The 26977-nt window shown below is 45.2% G+C and overlaps 1 protein-coding gene across 3 annotated transcripts in view; it reads right to left on the bottom strand.

Moving 5' to 3' along the window:
• Positions 1-17473, bottom strand: part of WSCD2 (WSC domain sialate O sulfotransferase 2) — a 309162-nt gene extending 291689 nt beyond the window's left edge. For 2 of the 3 annotated variants that reach the window (XM_088449096.1, XM_088449097.1), the window contains exon 1: positions 17017-17473. In XM_088449096.1, coding sequence (XP_088305222.1) covers positions 17017-17398 — 382 coding nt within the window. In that variant the 5' untranslated portion in view covers positions 17399-17473. Of the gene's footprint in view, positions 1-17001 lie in introns of all 3 variants that reach the window. The other variant, XM_088449095.1, reaches the window with a different exon arrangement.
• Positions 17474-26977: the final 9504 nt, after the last annotated feature.

Here is a 26977-nt window from a genome sequence, read left to right as displayed (position 1 = left end):
CGGGGGGTGGTCAGAGAAACGCAGGCGTGCCTGGGCGTTTAAACGCCGTTACAAGGGCATGCATAATTAAGGCCCTGCGATAACATACGCTGGCAGAGGTCTAGATGGTGACAGGAAGTTTAGCAGTTTCTGCGGTAGGGTCAGGTCAACCACAACTGTGCAGATGGTTCCGACGTTACCGATGTTTTCGCTGACTTGTGGATGCATGTCATGGGAAGTGGGCGGCTTTATACAGTGGTGGACTTTTTTTTTGGTATAGAGCTGCGGTTGCCATGCAATTGCATTGATTCGCATATTTTTGCAGAGAGTGGGGTTCATGCGAACACAGCCTTGCAAACCAACCTAAATCAGGCCCTTAGTACACTATTAGCAAGTTAAGAAACAATGGGCCTGATTCAGACCCACTCGCGAGCGGCTGTCCGCTCGCAAGTGGGTCGATGTTATGGACTGAGCATGCGCACGACGGAGGGAGCTCCGTCGTGCGCATGCGCCAGACGCGACGAGCGAAGGAAAGTCCTTCGCTCGTTGTGTCCGATCAAAGGGGGCGTGCTGTCAATGTTGATTGACAGCACGCCCCCTTTGGTGGGCGTGCCGGGGGCGTGCCTCCCTGACGGGGGCGTTCCCACGGGAACGCCTCCCGTCAGAAGCCGGCCCACTGACATCACTAGTGATGTCAGTGGGAGTGATTTTGGCTCTGATAGAGCCCAAATCACTCCGGAGCTTGCGGTTGAAAACCTCAACCGCAGGCTCCGGCTCACAAATTCGATGGTCGCGATGGTCTCGACCATCGCGACCATCACAATGCACGCTCGTATAGCCTGTGGGTGGTGACCCACAGCTATACGAGCGTCCAGGAGGACGCTCCATGAAAATGGAGGCCGGCCCTCATTCAGAGCGTGCGCTCTGCTCAGAGCGTACGGCTCTGAATGAGGGCCAATATTTGTGAAAAAGTACACAAGCACAAGAATCACTACTCATGGTGGAGCATGTAAGTAGTTTTGCATCAAATTGACAAATCTGTAAACTGAGATTAGGAGTACTGGGTAACCGAGTATTGCAGAGCAGTGCAAAAAACAAGATTACATTTTAAAGAATGAGATTATTGAGAATTAAGATTTCAGCAGAGAAGACCACATCTAGGTGCTCAACCAGTAAAGTAATAAAAATTGGCACATGCAAAAAGTGACATGCAATAAAATCATGCCCAGTCACTCTCATGATTATATTATTTATATAATTATAATACATAAATGTACTTTAGGAAAAATATGGAAAAATGTAATTCAATGAAGGACATGATACCAAAGTCTTGGGGGTAAATTTACTAAGAATTGGGATTGACCCGATTTGCAAAGTGATTTGAACCATCGGCCATGCAGCCAGCAGTAATACCTAAAGCACGCGAATGCTAGCATAAGCATGAGAGGACATAAGCACCCTGTTTTTTATTGTACTCAGTGGCAGGCTGGGCCAGGGGGCAGGGTGCCATGTGCCCCCCGGGCCGCAGCATCAAACGGGCCGCGGGCAGTCTGTGTCACTGTGACACAGACTACACCATGTGTGTAGCGCTGACCGGACGGAGTTCGGTCAGCGCTACACAGCACAAACACACAGCCGCCAGAGCCGGCAGCTGTGTGTTTATTGTAATCAGCAGACGCTGAGAGTCTGTCAGACTCTCATCGGCTGCTGCTGCTCCCACTGCGGGAGTCAGCTTCCGGCTCCCGCAGTGGGTAATGGGAGAGACGTCATGAGCAATGACGTCTCTCCCATGCAAAGCGGCCGGAGGAGCTGTAAGCGGCGGGACCAGGAGCGGGGGTTTCAGGTAAGTGATTTTTTTTTTCTATTAAGTCTCTCTCTACTGGGGGGGGGACTACTGGGGGCACTACCAGGGGGGGGATTACTATGGGGGCACTACCAGGGGGGGATTACTACTGGGGGCACTACCAGGGGGTGGATTACTACTGGGGGCACTACAAGGGGAGGGGGACTACTACTAATGGGGGCACTACAAGGGGGGGACTACTACTACTGGGGGAACTACAAGGGGGGACTATTACTACTGGGGGCACTACAAGGGGGGGCTACTACTGGGGGCACTACAAAGGGGGGACTACTACTACTGAGGGCACTACAAGGGGGGGATTACTACTACTGGAGGCACTACAAAGGGGGGGACTACTACTACTGGGGGCACTACAAGGGGGGGACTACTACTACTGGGGGCACTACAAGGGGGGGACTACTACTACTGGGGACACTACAAGGGGGGGACTACTACAAGGGGGGACTACTACTACTGGGGGCACTACAAGGGGGGCTACTACTGGGGGCACTACAAGGGGGTACTACTACTACTGGGGGCACTACAAGGGGGGGCTACTACTAGCAGGGCCGGATTAAGGTCTGTGGGGGCCCCTGGGCAACAAACTTGACTGGGGGCCCTATCAGTGATCCAAATTATTTATATATATATATATATATATACATACACACAAACACACACATTATACACACATATACATACATATATACAGTATATACATACACAATATATATATATATATACACATACACACTATATATATATATATATATATATATACATACACACACAACACATACACAGTGGGTGTATAATATATATATATATATATATATATATATTTCATTTAATATTGTGCCTGCCCAACCCCGCAACCAGTAGCACCACCACACATATAAAAAAAACATTATTTTACTCACCTTCCAGGCTCCACGCCAGGGCAATCACACAGCAGCAGACCCGGGGCAGCAGCTGCAGGTCCTGTATTTTCACATCCGCGGTCTTCAGATGCAGCTGGCGTGGGGCTGCGCAGTGCGACCTTTGACGTCACGCCTGCAGTGCCGCACAGCCTCACCGCGCAGCCTGCCCGCTTTCCAAAGCAGCACTGCACTCTGATCCAAAGTGGTCAGTGATCGCTGCCCGCCTGCAGTCACCGGTGACTGCCGAGGAGGACCTGGGCAGAGACAGTTAAATGCTGTACTCCGCCGGTCTTAGGATTGGAAGGGCAGTAGTGGCAAGGGACAGGGTGTGGGGGCCCCCTATGTGTCACCCTGCCTTTAATCCGGCCCTGACTACTAGGGGCACTACAAGGGGAGGGGACTACTACTAGGGGCACTGCATAGGGGGGAGGGGACTACTACTAGGTGCACTACATAGGGGGAGGGGACTACCACTGGGGGCACTGCATCGAGGGACCACTGCTGGGGGCTCTATATAAAGGACAATACTGGGGGTACTGCATAGGGTGGAGACTACAACTGGGGCCACTATTTAAGGGGCATTGCATAAAGGTTACCACTATTGGGGGCACTGCATGGGGAGTGGACTGCTACTGGGGGCACTATATAAGGGGCACTGCATAGGGGGTACCACTATTGGGGGCACTATATAAGGGGCTTACTACTGGGGGCACAAAGGGTACTGCACAGGGGGGACCACTACTGGGGGCACTATATAAGGGGCTTACTACTGGGGGCACAAGGGGCACTGCATAGGGGGAATCACTACTGGGGGCACTACTAGAGGCCTGCATAAGGGTGTTCTCTCCTGTGGCACACGGGGGCACTGCATATGGGCACTATGACAGGGGGCTGCCCCTAATCTTTATTTTTACTTTACATTAATCCCATATGGACCCACCTCCTCCCTGAAACATTTGAGGGGGGGCGTCGTAGCACGCACGTTCTTAGGGGCACCCTGGCTACACGCTACTCCTCTGCCAGGGCCGCCTGCATGCATTTGCCCCCCAGGCTAAAAGTTGCCAGCAAGCCCCTGATTGTACTAGTACTGGTTAGAACTGGCTTTGGGTTGCAGTCTAGGTATTGGTAATTGTAATGGATCACTCAGAGCTGACAACCTATCAGGGACCTGTTTAGGCGGGCTCTGTTTAGGAATATTAGGGTACTGGGAGGAGTCAGCTTCCTCTTTTTCAGTTGTGATCGTCTGGATAAGTACCTCAGTGTCACACTGATTAACCCTTTATTCTGTTTGTTACACTTGCTTCTTTCTTATTACCCATATTTTCCTACCCACATCTACATTTCAATTCTCCTGTCCCTACTCTCCCACTGTCATTCATCTGCCTGTGTATTCCCCCCCCCCTACGCTCCTCAGTTCCCCTGGCTGGCTCTTCCCCCATCACATTCTTTATCTTCTAACCCCCTTTTGAACCCCGCATACAGTATGCCGCGTCCCCGCCGTAATGCACCCCCCCAGCACTTAGTGGAGTCAGCCCGCCGGTCGCGGTAGCAGCCGCCTCTCCCTACATGCGGGGCACGCGCACTGCGCCCGCGCATGTGTCTTCAAGGGCGCCGGCTGCAGCCGCTTACAGTTACAGCTTAAGTTTGACGATTCATATTTTGTAGATAAATGTTTGCCAATGGGTTGCTCCATTTCCTGTTCCTTTTTCGAATGTTTCAGCTCATTCTTGCAATAGTGCATTCTGGCGGGTTCAGGGGAGACTGGAATAGCCCATTATTTAGATGATTTTTTATTAGTTGGTAAAGCTGATAGCGACATTTGCAGCGAGCTGCTTTTATCAGTTCAGGCTCTTTTTCGCGTTATGGGTGTTCCCATTGCGGCGAAAAAGACGGAAGGGCCTACCACAGTGTTGTCCTATTTAGGTATCGAAATTGATACCATGATGGGTTTATGTCGGTTGCCCCACGATAAAGTCGCTAAGATGCGTGAGTATCTAGGGCTTTGCCTTTCTGCAAAAAAGATTTCCTTAAAGCAGTTGCAGTCTTTACTCGGCCTGCTTAATTTCTCTTGCCGAGTGATTCCTATGGGTAGGATCTTCTGCCGTAGGTTAGAGAGGGCCACGGCAGGCGTAAAAAAGGCGCACCATATAATTCGTTTGACTAGGGAGCTCAAGGATGACATGCGCTTGTGGTGCGTCTTTTTGCGGGATTTCAACGGGGTGCGGATTTGGTTACCCAAGACGGTGGACAACTCTGAACTCCAGCTTTTTACGGATGCGTCTGGAGCTTGGGGTTTTGGGGCCTTTTTCGAGGGTCAGTGGTGCGCGGAAGCCTGGCCACAAAACTGGCATGATGCCGGTTTTACAGCCAATATGCTCCTTCTGGAGTTGTTCCAATTGTGGTGGCAGTAGAGATTTGGGCTGCGCAGCTTAGTAATCGTAGCATAAGTTTCTGATGCGACAATCTGGGTGTGGTTCAGGCCATTAACAACCAGAGGACCGTTTGTCCTCAGGCTCTAAGTTTGCTTAGGCATTTAACATTATTATGTCTGATAGGGAACATTGATTTCAGGGCCAGGCACATCCCGGGCATTGAAAACGAGATAGCGGATGCTATATCTCGTTTTCAATGGTCTAGGTTTAGGTCGTTGGTACCCACAGCCAGCGTTCATGGCTTACCTTGTCCTGCTCATGTCTGGCAGATCATCAGGCCGGCATCGATGGACTTGCCCTGAGAGCTTTGGCACCGAGCACCTTAAGGTCCTATACGGCGGCGTGGGACTCCTGGCTGGCCTTCATAGCTAAAATAGATCAGGGTAAGACCTTTGAGGATAACATGTTGCAGTTTATTTGGTTGTGGCATGAACAGGGCCGGTCTAAGGCGGCAATGTCTGGTGCCTTGGCTGGCATTTCGGATTTTTCGCGCTTGCGTGGCTTGGTAGACCCAATTAAGTTGTTTATTCTTTCCAAAGCTTTGAAGGGTTGGGCGGGTCCAGGTGATTCTCATAGGCCAGTCGATACCAGTTTATTGAGGAATCTCATGGTGGCAGTAGCAGGAGTGGCCCTGGGTGATTATGAGGCAGTGTTGTTCAGTTTGGCGTTCGTTTTGGCATTTTTCGGGGCGATGCGAGTAGGTGAACTGGCAGCTGCTAGCAAGAAGTCAACGCACACTGGGATTCTAATGGTTTATGTGATGGTAAAAACGGACTTGATCTTGCTAAAAATTCAGAGCTCAAAAACCGTCCAATTAGGTAGAGGACATTGGTTGTCAATTCCTGTGCATCCGGATCCGAGCATATGCCCCGTAACCATAGCTAAGCGTTACAATCACCAGCGTCCGCGTGGTGGGTTGCAATGGCTAGTTCATGAGGACCTTTCACCGCTCTCGCGTTTTCAATTCTCTACAATTTTTAAACGTTGTTTGATAGCACTTGATTTGCCGGTAGAGCATTATGGCACGCACTCGTTTAGAATTAGTGCGGTCACTTGTGCAGCAGCAGCGGGTTCTTCCAGCGACGCAATCAAACGATTGGGTCGGTGGAAGTCTTCCGCTTATAAAGGTTATGTTAGAGGTGACATGCTGCCTAATTAGATAGCGCTTCATGCGAGTTTGTTTTTTGGGAAACCCGGTGCCTTAAGCTACCCGCCGCTAGGGGGGAGTGGAGTTCTTTTCACCTTTTGCCCTCAATTGAGGTTTTGGTGTTGTTCACTTCCATCTGGGTCACTCAAACAACTCAGTTTTCCATCCCTGGTTGTTGGTTAATATGCTATGGTGTATAAGCACTAATGTTCCTTTAAAAAAAATTTCCCTTACAGGTTGTGGTAGGGTATTTGATAGGGTGCGGATTGTGGGGCATTCGTATGTGTATTGAGCTGGCAGACACCCCCTTGCTCGCGAGAACCCCTGTAATGTACGATGGATTGGGGTGCGAGGTTTCAGATGGAATGGCCTTTTGACTCTTCTTTGGGATTCAAAGAAGAAATGGGGTGCCCCAGACTGCTTGGTCATCCATCTGGGAGGCAATGATTTGGGTACATGTAAAGGTGTAGAGATCATCATTGCTATAAAAAGAGACTTTCAGATATTGCTGAGCATTGGCCGCAGGTCTAGTTAGTCTGGTCAGAAGTTATTCCACGTAGATTCTGGAGAGGGGAACAAGGTGGCGCAGCTTTAGATAGAGTGAGGAGAAAACTGAATGCTGTGGTGTCTCGTTCTGTAACAAGTCTGGGCGGGCGTGTTATCTGGGCGGGCGTGTTATGAAGAGGTTGACTTCTATAGATCAGATGGAGTGCATTTGGCAGGAGAAGGTTTGGTCTTATTTGTCTCAGCTCTTTTATCAAAAAATGGAGGCAGTTAGTGGTCCTAATTAGCCGGTGGCGGTACGTTGTCAGTGGACCCCGTATTTGGCGGAAAGCAGTGCTCCTCGATGGCTCAATTTAGTGCAGCTGAACTTGGCTAGCATCCCCCCTTTGAGAGAGGCGAGTCGGTTGCTGCCTTAGGGGAGGACCCGGTCTCCATCTTATGGAGGGATCAGCACTGTGCTAGATTAAGGGGGGATGGTACTACTCAAGACAGCTCACATTTGGTGGTGGATTCTCCACCCCCATCTTAGTAATACACTCGTCATATGGGCTATAGCCGAGTTAGCACTGCTTTTTCGCCACCATGCTCGAATATACAGATCAATTTCCAATCCGATTTTAAATAAATTTGGCTGCGTCCTCTTTTTTGCAAATCTATTCCATTGTCAGTATCGTTATTTTAGATGGTTAAGTTTAAGTTAAGTATGGTAGAATAATAAAACTATGGGTGACTTAAAGCACGCGAATGCTAGCATAAGCATGAGAGGACATAAGCACCCTGTTTTTTATTGTACTAGTACTGGTTAGAACTAGCTTTGGGTTGCAGTCTCGTTATTGGTAATTGTAATGGATCACTCAGAGCTGACAGCCTATCAGGGACCTGTTTAGGCGGGCTCTGTTTAGGAATATTAGGGTACTGGGAGGAGTCAGCTTCCTCTTCCAGTTGTGATCCCACCCACCCACCCACCCTACAATTCTTGAATCGGCTTGGGCCGATGTTATTTGTTGGAATGTTATATCTCCGTTTTCTTCCAACAGGTGAGGCACAGCTGTCGGAAAGCAGTGCTCCTTGGCGGCTCAATTTACTGCAGCTGAACTTGGCTAGCATCCCCCCTGTCGGTTGCTGCCTTAGGGGAGGACCCGGTCCCCATCTTATGGAGGGATCAGCACTGTGCTAGATTAAGGGGGGATGGTACTACTCAAGACAGCTCACATTTGGTGGTGGCTTCTCCAACCCCATCTTAGTAATACACTCGTCATATGGGCTGTAGCCGAGTTAGCACTGCTTTTTCGCCACCATGCTCGAATATACAGATCAATTTCCAATCTGATTTTATATAAATTTGGCTGCGACCTCTTTTTTCAAATCTATTCCGTTGTCAGTGTCGTTATTTTAGATGGTTAAGTTTATGTTAAGTATGGTAGAATAATAAAACTATGCGTAACTTACTACACCCATCAACATGCTGTAGCGTGTTGATACAGTGTGTCCAGGGCCCTATTTGGATTACTGCGGAGAACATTGTGGGACAACAGGTGAGTATTGGATCTGTTTTTACAGGTACTTCCATTGGATACTTTATGTTGAGAATGAGACGTGAACATCTGGCAGCAGGTGAGTATGTGTGAGTGTGTATGGATGTAATAAATCTTTATTTTCACGGTGTGTGTGTATCTTTTTTTACACATTTCTTTACAGGTGAACTACACGTGCCAGCGGGCCCTTAATGCCCCGCATGCTGGTACTTGTGGTTCTCCAAGTACCAGCATGCGGCGGAGGCTTGCTGGGACCTGTAGTTCCACTGTATAGACAATGTTGATAATTCTATTTTTAACAAAACACAAACACTATCAACTCTCAACTCACCACCCAGGGGTGGCGGGGATAGCCCCGGGCTATCAGCCTAGGCCAGGGGTGCCCTGGAGAGGGGAGCCCCTTTATTGGTGGGGTCCCCAACTCCCCAGGGATCCCTGGCCTGGGCTGACTAGCAGTCAGGGCTGATGCTGTGGCTGGGGGGACTGGTGAAAGGGCACCCCTGGCTGTGGTATCAGTCCCCCACTAGAAAGGGTCCAGAGCTGGTTTTAGATATACGGGGAACCTCACGCCAATTTTTTCTCCATATATTTAAAACCAGCTCTATCCTTGCTGCCTGGTGCTGGTTCTTAAATTACAGTGGAACCCTTCACATTTTTTCCCTGTAATTTTAAGAACCAGGACTGGCTGGCAAGTCCGGGGCTGGTTAGTCTTGTGGGGGGGGGGGTGGAGACCTGACGTAATTTTTTTTAGAAAATGAACCCTATTTTAACCATTTACAGAAAAAGACAAACACAAATCACAATGATTTGTGTATGTTCTGACCATCTTGCAGCTCAGGGGGTTGAGAGATTGAAAAGTGATTTGGACAGAGAGTTTGCTCCTATCTCACCTGAGCTTGTCACCCCGATTCTTGGTAAATTTGAGGGATGTATGTTTTAGGTGAAAAGTACATCCGATTTGGCCTGATGGTGATTTGATTCGAGATTGCTATCTCACCCGAGTTTTACGAGTGAGATGAGAGAAATCTCTCTCTAACTCACCTGACGTTTGCCTTTAGTAAATTTGCAAGCAGGAAAAAAATTAATAAATCACCCAAAATGGTCATCTCGACCTATCTCGAATCTTAGTAAATTTACCCCTTGGACTTTTCCACCTCTCTGCTGACCTGATGCACTTCTAGTTTGCACCTTAATTTAATCTAGTACATTTCATCGATGAGTCACACTGTGCTGTGTTATTTTGTTATCTAATAAAAGCTTTAATGCAGGGAGTAAAAATATCTCTTTAAAGTTCTGCTCACTAACACTACCCTCCCTGGATGGTAAAAAAAACCAAAAATCTGTTTTAAAGATCAATTGGCATCACCTACACACCCATAAAAATCAAGTAATTTTGCCAGGAGGAAAGCCAAGGAGTAGCCTAGTAAATGTGCCCACTCTACGCCAATTCAAATAGGTTGTCTAACAAATCACATTTTGCATGTGGCACAATTTGAGATGCATTCCTGCTCCCAGCAGATACATTCCTGATCTCAGCCTGTATTTACTTTGTAACAGTAAATTCTTCTATTCATACAAAATATTGCAAATAAATACTCAGATTTAAGATACTGTACCTGTGTAAAAAAAACAATGAATGTGCTGCAGGGAATAATTTTTTGCACATTTATAATTCATTCTTATATTAAAATGTTATGGTGTCCCCACAGTGATGGCATGGAATCGGTATGAAATACCGCCGGCCGGTTTGACTCCCGGCAGCGGCAGCCCAACACTGGAACAGATCCCGGCAGCGGCAGCCCGACAGCGCTGGAAATCCCGATCATCTATAGGTAAGTTTTAATTAACCTAACCTACCCCCCTAACCCTAACCCTCCCTTAGGGGTGCCTAACCCTAACCTCCCCCCCAAGTGCCTAACCCTAATCCCCCCTCTAAGTGCCTAAACCTAACCCCCCCTTCCCCCCTGCCTAAACCTAAGTCCCCCGGGTGGGTACCTAACCCTAACCTCTCTCCGGGGGTGCCTAACCCTTACCCCCCCTTCCTCTAGCCTAACCCTAACCCCCCGTGGGGGGTGCCTAACCCTGAGTCCCCCCCGGGCAGGGGCTGGCTGGCAACTGTCAGCCTGGGGGGCAACACAAGCAAGTGGCCCTGGTGTTGTTAACCCCGACTAGAGGTTGCACGTAAACACAATAGCCCTCACAGGAAAAAAAATAAAACACATTCCTTACTGATGCCGCCCTACAAAAGTCTGACCTGACCTGTCAGATTCACACAGCAAAATTACTAGTTGCAGGCTCTGAAGAGCAGAATAGAGAGAGGAGCTCCCAGTCTCCCCCTTGCCTTCAGCCACTGGCAGAACCGTCACACTGCAGCATCAAGGACTAAGTGACTGCAGATCACAATGCACAGTACTAAGCCCTTGAGAGAGTTAAAGTGGGTGAAGATAAAGTACCAACCAATCAGCTCCTGTCACTTTTCAAACACAGCCTGTAAAATGACAGGAGCTGATTGGTTGGTACTTTATCTCCATCCACTTTCTCTCTCTCTAAGGCTTAGAACACAGACCCCTTAGAGTCGATCTTGCATGTGTGTGTGTATCGGCATTCAGTATACTTAGAATGGATTCGGCTATTATCCTTTTCTCAAAACACACATTACAGCAAAAAAATATCCACACAAGAATGCCCCCAATAGTGCCCTTTATGCAGTGCCTTTTATGCAGTGCCCCAGTAGTGCCCCTTAAGCTTTAGTAGTGCGTGTTATGCTGTTCCCCCACGAATGCCCTTTATGCTGTGCCCCCTCCCCTGTGCAGTACTTCACGCTGGTCAGCGCTCCCGCATAGACGTCCGCTGACTGAATCTAATTAGATCCAGCAGGCACAGGCTCTTCACATCGTGGGAGATGCGGGTGACGTCATCCACGCACTGCATTACTAGGAACGCTGGCCTCCAAAAATGATAAGAGGCTTCTTTAGTCTCTGATCACTTTAGAGATCAGCATTCACAGTTACTGCAGCAAGTCGGTCGCGATCTACCGGCAAGAGCTCTGCGAGCTACCGGTAGATCGCGATCGATGTATTAACCGGCCCAATGGTCGAAGTGGGAATTTAGAAGTGGGGGGGGGGGTATGTAAAATTTAAGGTTGTAGGGGGTGTGACCCCTCAGATGGGCGTATCTGTAAGATGCGCCCCTTTTCATCAATGTAGTACCCCTTATACACATTATGATATTCAGTAGTAATACTCCCTTATACATTATGCACATTGCATTCCCGCCATAGGATTCACTTAAAAAACACACACATTAAAAGGAAGAAACGAAACAAACACATAAAAAATAAAACACACAGGCTCCTTGTGAAAAAAAAAAAACACACACACACACAGATAAGAAAGAAATCAAACATATTACATTGCCCACAGGTAAAAAGACACATACATTGTCCCCTGTAGGGAAAGCACACACAGACATAGGCCCCCACTGGATTAAACACACACACACACACATAGGCCCCCATAGGAAAAAAAAACACACACACACACACACACGTAGGCCCCCACAAGAAAAATACACGCATCTAGGACCCCACAGGAAAAATCCACTCACCTATAGGCCCCCAAAGGAAAAACATAGAGTAGAGGGGGATCCAGAGGTGGTGTAAGAAAGTCACAGGAGTGGAGATGAGAAGGGGAGCAGGGAGCGGAATCCCGACCATCGATAACCCGGGAACCCCAAGGGAGCCAGAAGCAGCAGCAGTCGAGTGAGGAGCAAGGGAGGTTAGGCACAGCACAGAGGGAGTGGAGATGTGGTTGGGAGCAGGGACTTCCATACAGCAACAACCCGCACCCCCACGGAGGCCAGGAGCAGTAGCCGTCAAGTAAGGAGGAGGTGAACGGGGCAGTGTCTGCAGTTTTGACCATCGCTAATATGCAACTCTGCGGGATCCAGGAGCAGCAGTCAACTGATGAGGGGGGAGGGAACACACAGAGGGAGTGCCGATGACAAGAGGAGGAGCGGGGACCGCAGATCCATCCAACCGCAGCAGCAACCCAGGAACAGTAGTCAACTGCCACCCAGCCTCCAGCCAGCCAGTAGAACTTCTGGGGAGGCACACCATTATATAGAAGTGCGGCACTGCAAGGGCTCTGGAGTGTGTGGCTGTGTGAGTCACACATGCAGCATTAAAGCCTCTCACCCGCTGTACAGACGCTCCCTCTGTACAGACATTTCCGGGTCTACGCAAATCGTATGTGCCGGTATGACACACACTTGACACTTCAACCACTGGACCGGCCCCATAACATTGAAATTATACCGGCCCGGGGAGCAAATGGCACCCTTCGCCCTGGCCCAGTCCACCACTGCCCCCGGGAGCCCTAAACCTAACCCTCCACCCCCCCGCAGCTGTCTGCTAGCGGCACCCGGCATCCCTTCGATCGGGATGCTGGGCGCCGGTCTCTCGGTGTCGGCAAAATGAGTGGCGTATACATCTAGACGCCGGGCATTTCACCATCACCGGGATATGACAGTCGGGAAGCTGGCTGTCGGTATAATGTCAGCCGGCTTCCCGATTGCATCCCTGATGGCATAGATGAAGCGATTTGGCCAGGACATAGGCTCAATTGTTGGTGTACCTGGAGCAACGTAACATAAATAGTATATGTGGACCTTTGATATTTAAATTAAGTAAAAGAAGACATCTCTGGTCCGTGAGTACACTAAAGTGGCAATCTGAATGGGAAGCTGTTTGGACACCCATGACCATTAAAAACCACCATGCTTGTAATTATGTACAGTGAATAGCAATTTAAAAATATTACATAAGTTACAACCTCTTCCCCAAATTACCAATAGAAGAGAAAAATGAACAAATAAACAGAACTTTTCTAAAGGTGCTTGAACCAGCAGGGCATGCTATACAGAGCTGTGTTTTTTGGGCCCCCTTCCCACCTCCATTTGTGGGGGAAAAAACATCTACTGTGCTGAGTGGACCCTACGTGGGAAGTTAGAATGCATAATGAATGATCCCACTAAGAGGCTATATATAGACAGTGATCAAATTTCACTTTTGCACCTTTGACCCTAGAGTGCATACTTGTGCACTTTTTCCAGAAGCTGCATGAGAGATCCCGGGATGGGCAGTGCTAGTGAGGGGTGAGGGGCGCGTGGATTTAAATCATGCAATCGTAGCCCAATCCCCTCTGTAACTTGCCACAATATGCAGCATTGATGATGTGATTCACATTGAATTATGCTATTAATTCCTGGGACCGCCCACAACTAGAAGTGTAGTCTTCCCTCTGGAGAGCTACACAAAATTCAGGTATCTCCAAAGGCAGCGGTTTTCAACTGCTGTGTCATGGCACACCAGTGTGCCGTGGGCAGTTGTTCAGTGTGCCATGCTGCCGTCGGAGCCCACGGTCAGAGCTGCTGATCAGATTACTGCAGTCAGTTCAAGCTAGGCAGTGCTGCCGATGAGCTCTTCTGGGAAGCTCAGGTGCGTCCGGGCCATGACCTCTGTAGACGCGGTGGCGTGACATCACAGGTCACGCCCGCCCACTCAGCCAGCCAGTCATCCTGCCTGCTCCACCAGCCCACTTCACCTGCCCGCACTCTGCTGTGCCGCACTCTGCTGTGCTAACAGATCTGCACTGTCAGCCGATGAGGCACAGGTAGGTGGCAAAAAATGTATATACTGTATGTGGGAGCCAGTGTGACTTGTTTTTTGGGGGGAGGCAATGTGGGAGCAATGTGGTTTTTTTTCTGCAGGGGTCAACCAGTGGTGTTTTTTTTGTGTGGCGAGCAATGTGGTTTAAACTTTTTCTGTGTGGCCAGCCAATGTAATTGTTTATCCTGTGGGGGGCAATGTTTTTTATTTATTTCTGTGGGGGCCAGCCAATGTTATTTTTTCTGTGGGGGCCAATTTACAGTATGTATTTTATTCCTGTGGGGGCCAATGTATGTGTTTTATTCCTGTGGGTGCCAATGTATGTGTATTTTATTCCTGTGGGGGCCAATGTATGTGTGTTTTATTCCTGTGTGGGCCAATGTATGTGCATTTTATTCCTGTGGGGGCCAATGTATGTGCATTTTATTCATTTGGGGGACAATGTATGTGTATTTTATTCCTGCGGAGGCCAATGTATGTGTGTTTTATTTGTCTGGGGCCAAAGTGTGCGTTTTATCACTGCGGAGGCCAATGTTGTGTGTTTTTTTTTTATGTGGGAGTCAATGTGTATGTTTTTTCATGCCTACCGCACTGCCGGATGGTGTGCCTTGGCAATTTTAAAATCTAGTGCAGTGTGCCTCAAGTTGTAAAAGGTTGAAAATCAGTGTCCTGGGGAGTAAACAAGTACGACTTACAGTACATTTGTTGGCACACAGGTAAGACTCACAAGTGCTCATAATTCCTTCTCAGATTGCAGAAGATGACAAGCAAATCTATGTATATTACAGACATGTTCCTCTGCGATAGCTGAAACTCTGTAACAAGAGTATGAAAGATGCATGCATTTCTACATTGCTCATGGACACTGTAAATAACTTCCACATAAGGAGCTTTCACTAGTAACAGATATAGCTTGCCCACAGATGTCAGTTTAGTACATTATGTAGTCGTATACCGTAAACGTAAATTGATTATCCAGTTTTGAGCAACACTTTGTTATTTAGAACAAACCCCCTACTCCACTATTTGTTAGTGTTCTCCTATGTGTGATGACCATATTGCAAGCAGGCAGAAACAGTGCTGACACACAGCAGAAGAGAGCAGCTCCCGGTAGTATAGAAGCCCAGAACAATCAGGAGCTGGGTTTATTACACTTTGACTAGCCAGGAATATCCCTCGAAAATAAACATCATAAATCATTTTACTCTTATCACAGATTCACAAGAGGGATTAGAAATATTTTATATATGAATGCAGCCCAATTCTTACTACTATTATACAGAACATTGTGGTATTAACTGCAACTGAAAACAAAAAATATCAATCAAAAATGTTGTTGTGCCTATTTATTTATAACACTAACTTAAATCATAGGCCACAATTGTTATAGCGAGATTAGTGGTATAAATATGCTGTACTGATATATGGGAGCCATTGCAGAGTTGACTGCAAGTTGTCCACTTTTGCTCCCACTTTGCATGCACAGACCTAAGGGCCTGATTCATTATGGATCGCTATTGCGATCACAGATGCGATTACGTTCGCAGACCCACTGCGAAAATATGCTTATATCTGCAATCGCTATGCCGTCACAGCCCAACATAAGGACGGCCACTTCCCCTTACTCACATCCGTAATACCTTGCAAGTCTGCAAAACCATCGGTAACATCAAGTACCATCGAAGCCTCATGTTTACAACAGGTCTCACTAACTCAGAATTTGCTAATCTCATCGCATGCAGTGAAAGCTCAAGCTGCGTATGCCATCGCAGTGGCTAATTTATGCACGTCCCTGTAACGGCGTTTAAACACACTGACACACCTGCGTTTCCCCGACCTCCCCCGTCACCACCCCCAGATGCTCACTTCCTGTGAATGACTCTGCGATGGGTCTGCGTGGTCACTGCAATCACCTTGTGATTGCAGTGGAGTCTTTGCGCATGCGCATTGCGATGCATACGCATGTGAATTATGCAACAATCGGCCATCTGCTAGCATAATCGCAATAACGATCCTTGCTGAATCAGGCCCTAAATGCAGATATTCGCCTGTATGCAGAGTCATGGGAGTAATGCTCCTATTCATATGCTTGGTATTATAGCCAGCTCCATTATCAGTGAGCACTTGCAACAGCTCTAGTACATTAATACATGGGCACACGCTCAACACATCCTCGATAAGCTTTGCCTATGTGCAAACTGCCTGTTATCATCTAGTTCAGTGGTTCCCAAACGCTGTCCTAAAGACTACCCAACAGTTCAGGTTTTAGAGCTATCCATGGTTGACCACAGGTGACATAATTAGTATCTCAGTCATATTGATTTAACCACCTCTGCTCAACCATGGATATATCTAAATCCTGATCTGTTGGGGAGCCTTGAGGACCATGTTTTGGAACTTCTGACCTAGTTACACCTCAAAAGCTGCAAGGGGAGAAACAACTGAGTTGCATATGACTCTAATTAATCTCTAGTTGTATGTGCTCAGCTCCGGAGCCTGCACTTTGTGAAAATGCACAAGGTAAGTCTGCAAAACCAACTTGCTTCCAACTCTGGACCAGCCCCAAATTGTTATTAGTAAATACATTTTAATGCCCTTTCTCGCTGAGAAAATACCTGGTGGTAAGGTGATGTTCTAAAGCAGGACGGTTCTAAATGCACTCTACATGTTGTGATGGAGAAAGTTGCTGGGAACTAAATTTGCGATTGTTAAAAAAAAAAAATTCCAACCATTTATCCATACAGATATCAATATAGATTTGGAATGTAGTAATTTCAAAAGTAGTATTAGTGATTGAACCACTTATTTCACTCTTCACCAGTTCCTCTGCACTGTGGGTAGCTCCAATCTCAAGTATCTACTGTAGTGGATTCATACAGAATTCTTCTCATATAACCACTTTTCACTTGCACAGAGATAAAGGTAAATGACAGCAATACAAATAGTAAAATCATATATGTTACTAGAGTTTACCTTCTTTCAGCTTACCTCTTCCTTCTTCTTGTTCTCTCATGATCCTGCCTTTGAGAGCCCTGTTCCAGGTTCCTCCAAAATCTCCTTGCTTACTTCTGTCTGGTGACTCTTTGGCAGATGGTTTAAACCATGGTCCATATCTCCGTGGTGTGCTTGGTGACTCTGGAGCTTCTTTAAACACTCTACTCAACTGGGCCACCCCAGTTACCTGGGAAACTCCTCCATCATTGATGCCAACAACCAAGGTCCTGTCACTGTCTGACACAATATGTTCACCTTCAAAACTTGCGTGCAAAAATACAACACTCCCAGCAGTTAAATATAAGATTATAAATGTGAAAAAGCGTACAGGCTTCCGTCGAAAATATCTCTGGAATTTTGCAATTATCTTGGCCATATCTTGTACATTATCTGGTTTTATTATTATTATAAGTCTTCTTAGAAATTTAATTAATTACAAGATAATATTGTATTTCCATATCTGCAAGATGATATTTGCTGCATTATACATCCCGGGGCATTAAATAAAAAATGTAATAGAAGTATGAAAATATATTGCAGTTTGAAGATTATCTGGAGGAAAAAACATTTCTTTGCACTACAAAGCTATGTGCTGTAAAATAAAAAGATTTCTTTTTGAAGTGAGTGTTACATTCCATTTCTGCTCAGTCTATTCTTCGCCTATAAAGGTTCCAAAGGGGAATGCCATTGATGGACAGATCATTTTAAGAAAATTGAGAGTTGGAAGGTGGCTGAAAGCTGATCAGCTGACACGGCTCTCTCATTCTCACTGCTTTCAGTTCCTGAGCACGGATTCTTGGAAGCATCGCTTTAATGGAAATGACACTGCTTCTTTTTCAGCAAAGAGAAAAGGTCCCTGGATACAAAACACTCATAGGATCCCTTTGTTAAATAAACTGTCATTCACTTTGGTCCAAGATAAAAATGCTGCACCTAAAAGTCAAATGGAAAACAAGCTCATTAGCTTTTATACTCTTTGGCTCTCAAACATTTCTGCTTAAAAAAAAAAAAGATAAAGAAAACAAAAATAACCCACAAAACCAACCAAACAAGAAAGAAATACATTCTTAATAATACACAAAAAGAAGTATCAATGCTTGATAAATGCCTGATAACATTTTTGCAAAACATATTCTATCATGTGACATCAGGGGGCTTATGTAATAGGTTGCAACTTGCAGCCGCTGCTGGAACTCCTGCAAATCTTCCTGTATTTTTAAAGTGGCATTACATTTTAAAGGCAAAACCTTTGCTTTCAAAATGATTGCTGTTTTAAAATGATGGCAAATTGCACCCTATTACATAAGCCCAAGTGTTTCATGTGCAACCCTAGCAATATTTGATCATTTTCATGATTCTTTTAGGAACACTGTTAAAAAATTACTCTAGCCATTGCTCTGGTGTGGCTGATCTTCCTCCCCAATAACTTTACTAAGTTGGTAAAAATTAAATGGATTTCACAATGACTGCATCTATTTACAGACGCAAACCTATAGGGCGAGAAATTCTAAGAGTAAAGGAGGTCTACGTCCTGTTTCAATCCCCTTACATAGCTCCTCCAACCCCATGCTCTATCGCATCCCAACGTCTATTGGAGCTGAACAAAACAATCAAGCAAAAACTCCCTAGCCAAACCCATTTGCTATTCATGACCCAGCCTCAGGGTTTAATGCCCTTCAGCGCTATAAACCTTTTGTTTTGCTATAATATCTCTTCAATCATGGGCACATATGAATTTTACAGAGCCTGTGTAATTCATGTGTGTCCAAGGTTAAAGGAATAACTCTATTTGACAGCTCCTGGTGATTGACATTCCTTTAGTTGGGCCCAAACCCTGGCACTTGGGCTGCAGAACTGTTTTGCCTAATGCTTGGTACAAACTAACAGATATATCACCCTTGGGTGTGTAAATAGGATATGTCGGTGAACGATGTCATTCACAGACATATCACATCTGCCCTTGCAGACACAGATGTAGCCATGCTCAACTATGCCATGATGCGAGTGCATCGCGGCATGGATGGCATGACTGGCATGCCCACAGCTATGGCGTGCACATGTGTATACACGCGCACACCATAAACTTCAATGGGGTAATCGCCGACCGCGTGTGCTCGCAGCCTGGCGATTGCTGCGCTATGCCGCGATGCGTGCGCACGGGTGGGCGCATTGTGGCAACGATGAGGCTGGCTACAACTGTATATCAGCACGTCTAGCTGTGTGTATGGACGATCCGCCGAACATCTACATACTTTCTGCAGGGACCCGCCGGTGACTGACATTTTAACTGGGCGGACAAATGTAAATGCCCTCCCAGTTGTGATGTCACCTCAGGCAGTGCAGACACATCAGCCAAACAATTGGTAAGTGTGTATCTAAATGGCTGACCCATCGGCAAGGTGTGTACCTGGCTTAAGTCTTAACTGTTGGGAGGTATGTAATTATCTACAAGGAGGGGTTCCCTTGGTTAATTGCAATTATTGTTCTCTGCTTTTTACAAGAAAAAAATTACTTTCAGGCTCTGTGAAAGCTACTGCTGTTCCTTTAATTCAGCCACTGTTTGACACCTTTATATGCATTTGAATACAATGTATTGATGGTCAGATAATGGTATGCATCACTGTGCATTTTATAGTACACAACTGCTTCTTTGACATGATTATACATTTTTGTATTTTATAGTAGATTAAATATTGCTCTACAGTTTTAAAATAAATGTTATTTTTACAACCTAACAAATGCTCTATAGCACCCATCACAAATATACTGATTATATGAGATCTCCACGCTTGTAATAACACACTGGTGTTCATCACATGCAAAAATATTTTAATTCTAGTGACTGTATTCTAAAAATGAATTAATTATGATATGCTGTAATCATTAACACAAATATGATTTAATTACTTTATTAATACAACTTATTAAGCTACCAGTACAATATATGTGAAATGTGGTGAACTTCCACCAAAGAATCCTAGGAAAGTCCCTGAATATAGGGATAACATATGCTTGTTGAATAGTCTTTCTTCCAGCCAAAGTGATTGCCTCTTGTCATCTCCGCATTGCTACTGTACATACTGTATGTAAAACTCATTACAAAAATGTTTGTATTTATTTAAGATATACTTACACATACTATTAAGGTCAAATATTTAAAATAAACAAGACAATTTTGTTTTATATTGTGACCCCTCTGTGACAAGGGCTCGGTACTGGGCTCAATTAAAAAGAAAGGCTAAGCCCTCACGGCATCCCCTTTAGTTAGTAAATGTTATGTAACTACACACAATGTATCCCGTTATATATGTGTATAAGTGTTACGGTTACACTGTTCTTGCCCACCTGGAGGGGGCATGCAGGTCGGCACTGCATGTCATGGTGCTGCAGAAGTGGGCGGTGCTGGGGGCATGGTGACACGGTCGTGGGCCCGTCCCTGCTAGACAATGCCCACTTCACTCGGTAAGTGGGCAGATGCAAACAGGGTTGGGGGCGGCTCTGGGAGACTTGCCCGCTCTTCAAGGTGGCCAAGAGTGCCACCCGATTTTCAGGTGCCTCCCAGCCATTCCGGGATAGTAGGCAAATATGTATAATACACAAGTATCTGAAATACTGCCACTGTATATGTATAAACTCCTATAAATTAAAACTACATAATTGGTGAATTCTCATGTCATCATGTTAGTGTTCATAAAATAACTATTGTACTATATTATTTACACATATTAAAAATCACCTCAGAGATTCATGACCTGCAGGTAATTTCTTTGTGGAGATCCTTAATATGTAAACATATGTAAACATTATTGTGCTGAGGTTTTTGTTATCAGTTTTAGAATGGATTGTATAATGATCACCAGAACTAAAGTGGCTCTTTTTAAAAGTAGTCATTTACTGTACAATCCTAAGCCAAATAACTAGAGTCTACAAACAAATATGCATAAATTCTACCTAAATTAAATAGAAAAATTAATCATCTTAAAAAAGCAAGAATAATAAGGTTTTGTAATATAATGCAGATGAAGGGGTTATAACTCTGTACTGTTTTATTAATATATATTGTATTTATCTATAATTGATTTTCACTGAGCCATTAACATTGATAATTGCATGCTCAGCAGTAATTCTGCAGATTCCCTTTGATTTTCAATTACATTTTATAGGACATTCACACATCTTGGCTCATCTGTCATTAATTCATTTTCCTTGAACTATTCCTATAAGAGAAAAGATGTTAGCATATTGCAACTGGGATTAGCATTAGACTGGAACCTGCATTAGACCAGAGCAAGAATGTGAACTTTGCACTGGATCCTCAGAGTCAGGAGCCTACATGATACACTGTTTTTGAATTTTTTTAATGCACAGTTTTATGTAAAAACAAAATCCAACTTGTATGAGCTGGATATGTAGGACCATAATAGGTTTTCTACACTGGGCTGGAAACATACTATGGTCATCCATATTTTGCTCTTTGATTTCCCTATTACACCCACAAGGGTAGACCAGGTGGAAACTAACAATCTGTAGCGCCATTTATTGCAGCGATAGAAATTGTAGTAGCGCCCACATTTATCAATCTCTACAAACCTCTGTGAGGGTTTTCTCTCCTTCCTCAGCAGAGCAGCAGTATTCTGTCAGCAAAGGGTCAAAGTAGAATGTGCTTGTGTGGCCGCAGCTACACAAGCGCACAATAGTTTGACCTGGTTAGGATGAAGGAAAGTTTATTCCTATTGAAGAGTATAGGCTAACAACTCTCACAATTGCTGTACTGTGGCTCCTGCTTAACGGGTAAGGTTGGTTACTGGACTTTCTTTCACTTGTGCTGGTGTCTGCCAGGCTACTGCTCTCTCCTGCAGTCATCAGCCAGTGGCTGTTTTGGCATCTTACATGGTGGCGTCAGTACATGAGTGCCGCCATCTTGTATTTGCTCCATTTCTGTAACGGACCAATCCCGTCCCTGAACCTGTAGTCACCTGGGTGTCCTGGAAATTTCTTTGTGTTATCCTTTTGAAGTGACTGCAGCTTCCACAGTACACTGTTTTTCAAACTGCTACTGCAGTCTTGCAGCTACATCTGTGTTTTAACTACAGTGCATCTCCTATACAAGCATACCATCTGCTACTCGCAGAAGTGCATCTACTTCCCTCAGCAATCTCATCCTGTGCTATTCTGGTGGGTCATGACCTGCAAGCTCTCTACTGCAAAGTTCTTCCTGCCTTGCGGAAGTTCTTGGTAAACACCATGGGGCTTGTTAGACTCTGTGCCTCCAGACTAGCAGCACAAAATGGGATCTATTTGGATAAGAGTCCCAGTATTGAAAAAAAAAAGCTTTTTGTTGCTTACTAAATTGAATTAAGTATCTGTTTCTTAGCTTAATAAATACACTTCACAGTAAGAATTGCTAAGAAATAATGCATAAGACCATTTCACTATATATGATGAGCCTTTGTGAAGATTAAAACTTCATCTTAGTATTGGTGTGAGGAAACAGACAGTTGCTTATTTAAGTAAGCATTCAAACTACTGGGTACTATTACATAGATGGAAATTCCATCTTTTAGACAGTGCTTTACATTTTCTTAGCCATCGGTGCATTTTTCCACTTGCAATGCATAAGGAGTAAATTGAGTCCTTCATTATTTGGTTCTCTGGATGATACTTGTTGTTATAAACTAGATATGAACATGTGAATACCTTCTGTTGGAAAAATGGCTCTTACAGCACTATAGCTGAATTGAAAACAAATCATCTTAAGAAGTGCACGCCAGAGAGCAGAATGTCACACCCAAGAATGGCTTACTTAATCCTCACTGTCAGTATGATCAACATCTAGCAATCTATTAAAAAGCACTGAAGCTCATAGAATCTCTCAGACATTAAACACTTCTGCCAACAATTCCTATGCAATTTAACCTTCCCGGAATTTATGGATCTTGCAAATGCACTCCTAGAATTTTCTATATATGATTATACATATATACTATACATACATACACCATTCTTGCCTACTTTTGAAAATGCATTTCAGGGAGATTGTGATAACAACACCTATGTGCGCGGCGATAAAGTGGGCGTGTACTGATACATCTTAGAGGTGTGTCATAGAATTGATTTACATCCAAATGTAATGAGACCAAAATTAGTTAGTAAGAACTACTTGTTGATTAAAAACACACTGATACTACTCAGAAAACGCATTTAGTCATAGGAATCATTGTGCCTTACACCCAATGCAGGGAAATTATACTAATAATCTAATTTTAATGTATAAATCTCTGTTTTTTTTATATAACAGCTTCATAATGGGGGTAAGGTGCAACCAGGGAGATTGCTAGACTCTTCAGGGAGTCAGGGAGATTGCTACTATTTCAGGGAATACATATATACTGTATTTAAAATCATATATACTGTCAAATTCTAGGAGTGTATTTACAGGAATTTCCCAGATTTTCAGATTATGGTCTTTGGAATTGCTATTTAGAAAGTGGAGTAAAATGTGCATGATGAAGATGGTTATAATTAAATTTTGCTTCGGTTCAACCCACGACCTTCATGATTTTAAACTATGTTTTTCTGCTAAAGTATTTCTCAGAATAGCTGTTTTCGGTACAACTTGTTTAGGTATTAAATTAATTTGCTAGACTGAGGGCACTTTATACTCTTTTATGTAAGACATGTGTATGGCAGAACTTATAGATGGTGATGAACTGATCCAGCTTTTGGATTATTAACCAGACAGAACAGGTTACAGGATAGCACAGAGTTAACGCGGGTAGGTAGAACAGATACACAATGCAGTCATATACACAGGTGTAACAGTTCCAGACAGGAACACGTGGGCAGGGTTGTCTTAACAGCAATGTGGGCCCTGGGGAAAGCAATGCACTGGGGCCCCTACCCACCCATTTACGGGAAAAAATAGAAATGGTCAATAAAATTAAACCCTCCTGCATGCCCATCAGACCTCCCACACATGCAGAGAGACTCTGACTGGTCTGAAGCCGGCGGATGAGGTGAAACTGGAACGGAGGTGAGTACTCGTCAACGGGAGGGGGGTGGGGTGGAGGAGGTTAGATCAGAATACAGTGCACCGGTGGCCAGCTTATAAAAATATCACAAATTTACCAACTGGCCGCGGCTGCAGGGGAGCGGGTTGGTGGGCCCCTACAAGCTTCGGGCCCTTGGGCAACTGCCCAACAAGCCCAATGGAAGAGATGGCCCTGCATTTGGGATTAATGCTGGTGATGTGCTGTTTATTAAAGCACACACCTGTACATTTCTAGTACAAAGTAGTGGCAGTGGAGTATATGATGTGATGACAATACAATCTCCGTGTGGGAGACACTCAGAGTCACTTCCTCTCCAGTGTAGGAGAGTGAAGGGAAGATGCGCGGACAAGCCATGCATGTGCAATATCGCTCTCAGTCAGGGTTGGAGGTTGTGCTGTGACGCAACTCCAGCAGTAAGGGGTACCGGTGGCTCAGAGGGGACAGCACAGTGCGTTCTCCTTCAACAGTATGTGTCTGAGTTACAGTAATTTGCATCTAAAAATGTTCTTTCCCATAAAAGTGCAACTAGAAAGTACAAAATGCTTCCCATTGTATAGGGAAGACCAAGGGGTAGATTTACTAAAGGTCGATCTAAATCAATCGACACTGATGTTGTGTTTAAGGATATAAATCACACATTTACTAACACTTACAAATTGATATAATAAAATTGTGTTAGTAACTGTGTGATTTAGCCCCTTGAACACAACATTAATGCTGATCAATTTTTTTATAGATTAAAAACGACCTTTACTAAGTTTACCCCCAGGTCTCCATCACTTCAGAGAATTTAAAAATTCCAGAAACATGCTGTATTCTCTCCGGTCAAAAGTACACTCCCCTATGATGTGTATCTCTACATCTTCATCTAATTAAATTAATTTCATCCTGCAAAATGTAATCTAATTGTACATAGTGTGCTCATCCATGTGCCTAGAGCACACTCAGCATCAACACTCCCAATTTGCCCAGCTTCTTTTACTAGAATTCTTTCAACTCTGTAGATGCAGACATTTTGGTCTGTGAAACCATGCACTTACATGCATGGGCGCCGAGAGGGGGGGGGGCAGGTATAGTTTACCCGTGCCCGGGCTCGCTAGAGGGGCCCGGCGGGGCCCGGGACCGGCGCCCCCCCCCCTCCCTCACAGCAGCTCAGCACACAGCTTGTGCTGGGCTGCTGTGTGAGACTGCTCATGGCTGTTGCAGCAGCCAAAGCAGTCTCCTATGGCTGTGGGGGGATCGCGCCCCCCCTGCTTAGTGCCGGGCTGGAGGGCTTACAGCACCCCCCTTCCCGACAAACGCTGCAAAAGTGATCATTTTTTCTTTTTTTTTTTCAAGGGGCATGGCCATGCCTCCCGTGATTAGGCCACGCCCCCTCCTTTACCCGGGCCTGGTCAGGCTCTCTACGGCCCTGCTTACATGGATACTTTTATGCAAAATACAAATGCAGTTCATATGCTGTTTTGACTTTTGCTATATGAACCTTAATGCATTACGTCTAGAGATGTGTGGGCCTGGTTCTCAGACAACTGACACCAACCGAATTTAGAGGTTACAAGTCAAACCGAGTCTGAGTTCGGAATCACTTTGGGGTACCGAGTTGAACCGAGTGCCGGGTTTGTAATTCCCGCAGTACGGGACTCTTATTTAAAAAACGAAATTTGATTTTGGATTGCATGCTAACAGGTCAAAATGAAGTAATTTTAGTTGAGTTTTCTTCTGTTTTAAAAAAAATAAAAATAAAATACAGTTCCAAAACACATGAGGGTGGTTTTGCAAAACCAAAACACGAAGATGAATCCGAATCCAAAACCAAAACACGGGGGTTGGCGCACCTCTCTAATTATGTCACTTTGCTACATTTTCCTGTCTGATCTTTCTTCAGGTGACTCATTCATAAAGAACGATATATAGATAGATAAATATATATATATATATATATATATATATATATATGCAAGATAACTGCGGCACTCGGAGACTGGTATGCAAAAAAAGTGTATTAAAAGTCTTGAAGGCACTCAGTTATGGGATAAAGGTCCTGGGCCTGATTCAGAGGTGCACGCTATCACAGCCACGACTGCATCTCTTGCCGCAGCGGGACTGCATGTTTCTGCTAATCCAGTGGCTGATGGTAATCGTACAGAGATGCCCACCAGCTGTAGGACTAATCCGCTGCTGTGTGTACTAAGATACACCATCAGGCGCAACGGTCGCACCATCGAATATTGCACCAGTGCAGAATATTGTAGATTGGAGGCGCAGAATATCAGACTGAACATGGCTGCTGCTGACCACGACACACCTGCACCTGGCTAGTTACCTCAGAGTTACCACTCAGAAATGCCCACTGAAATTGCCTCTCTCTGAGTCCAAATTCACTCTGTGGTTTTTGGCAGTAACCAACGGGGAGCATGCACAGTGCAACTCGGATGCATGCACATACTGCAAATATTGCTTACATGCGGCATCGATATAGCGTGCACATCTGTTTCAGGCTACTGCACCCAAAAAATAAGTAATTTCAGGGTCAGGGGGATGTACTTAGAAAAATCTAGTTATCTGAATTAAAAAAAAATCATCATACAGTATCTGTTGCTCATGAAACTAGCCTGTGGCTCATTCAGAGGCCAAGAACCCCAACTATTCAGTGATCTTGCAAGCATTATGTGCAGAGTCAAAGTGAGCTTAAACCAGTGTCTACTATTCTGAGAAAAAACAAGATTGGCAGCACATAATCATTTTGATTCAGCCTCGCAGCATCTAGAAATATGTTGAGGCAATTCTCAGAATCCTGAAGAAATGGACATTAGGGCTCCCGGGGGGGACTTAGGGTTAGGCACCCCCCTGGGAGGGTTAGGGTTAGGCTAGGGGGAGGGAGGGTTAGGGTAAGGCACCGCCCA

The sequence above is a fragment of the Taudactylus pleione genome, unplaced genomic scaffold (genome assembly GCF_031769625.1).
Source record: "Taudactylus pleione unplaced genomic scaffold, aTauple2 ptg000479l, whole genome shotgun sequence".
Classification (NCBI taxonomy): Eukaryota; Metazoa; Chordata; class Amphibia; order Anura; family Myobatrachidae; genus Taudactylus; species Taudactylus pleione.
This window is presented reverse-complemented; position numbering and strand designations above follow the sequence as displayed.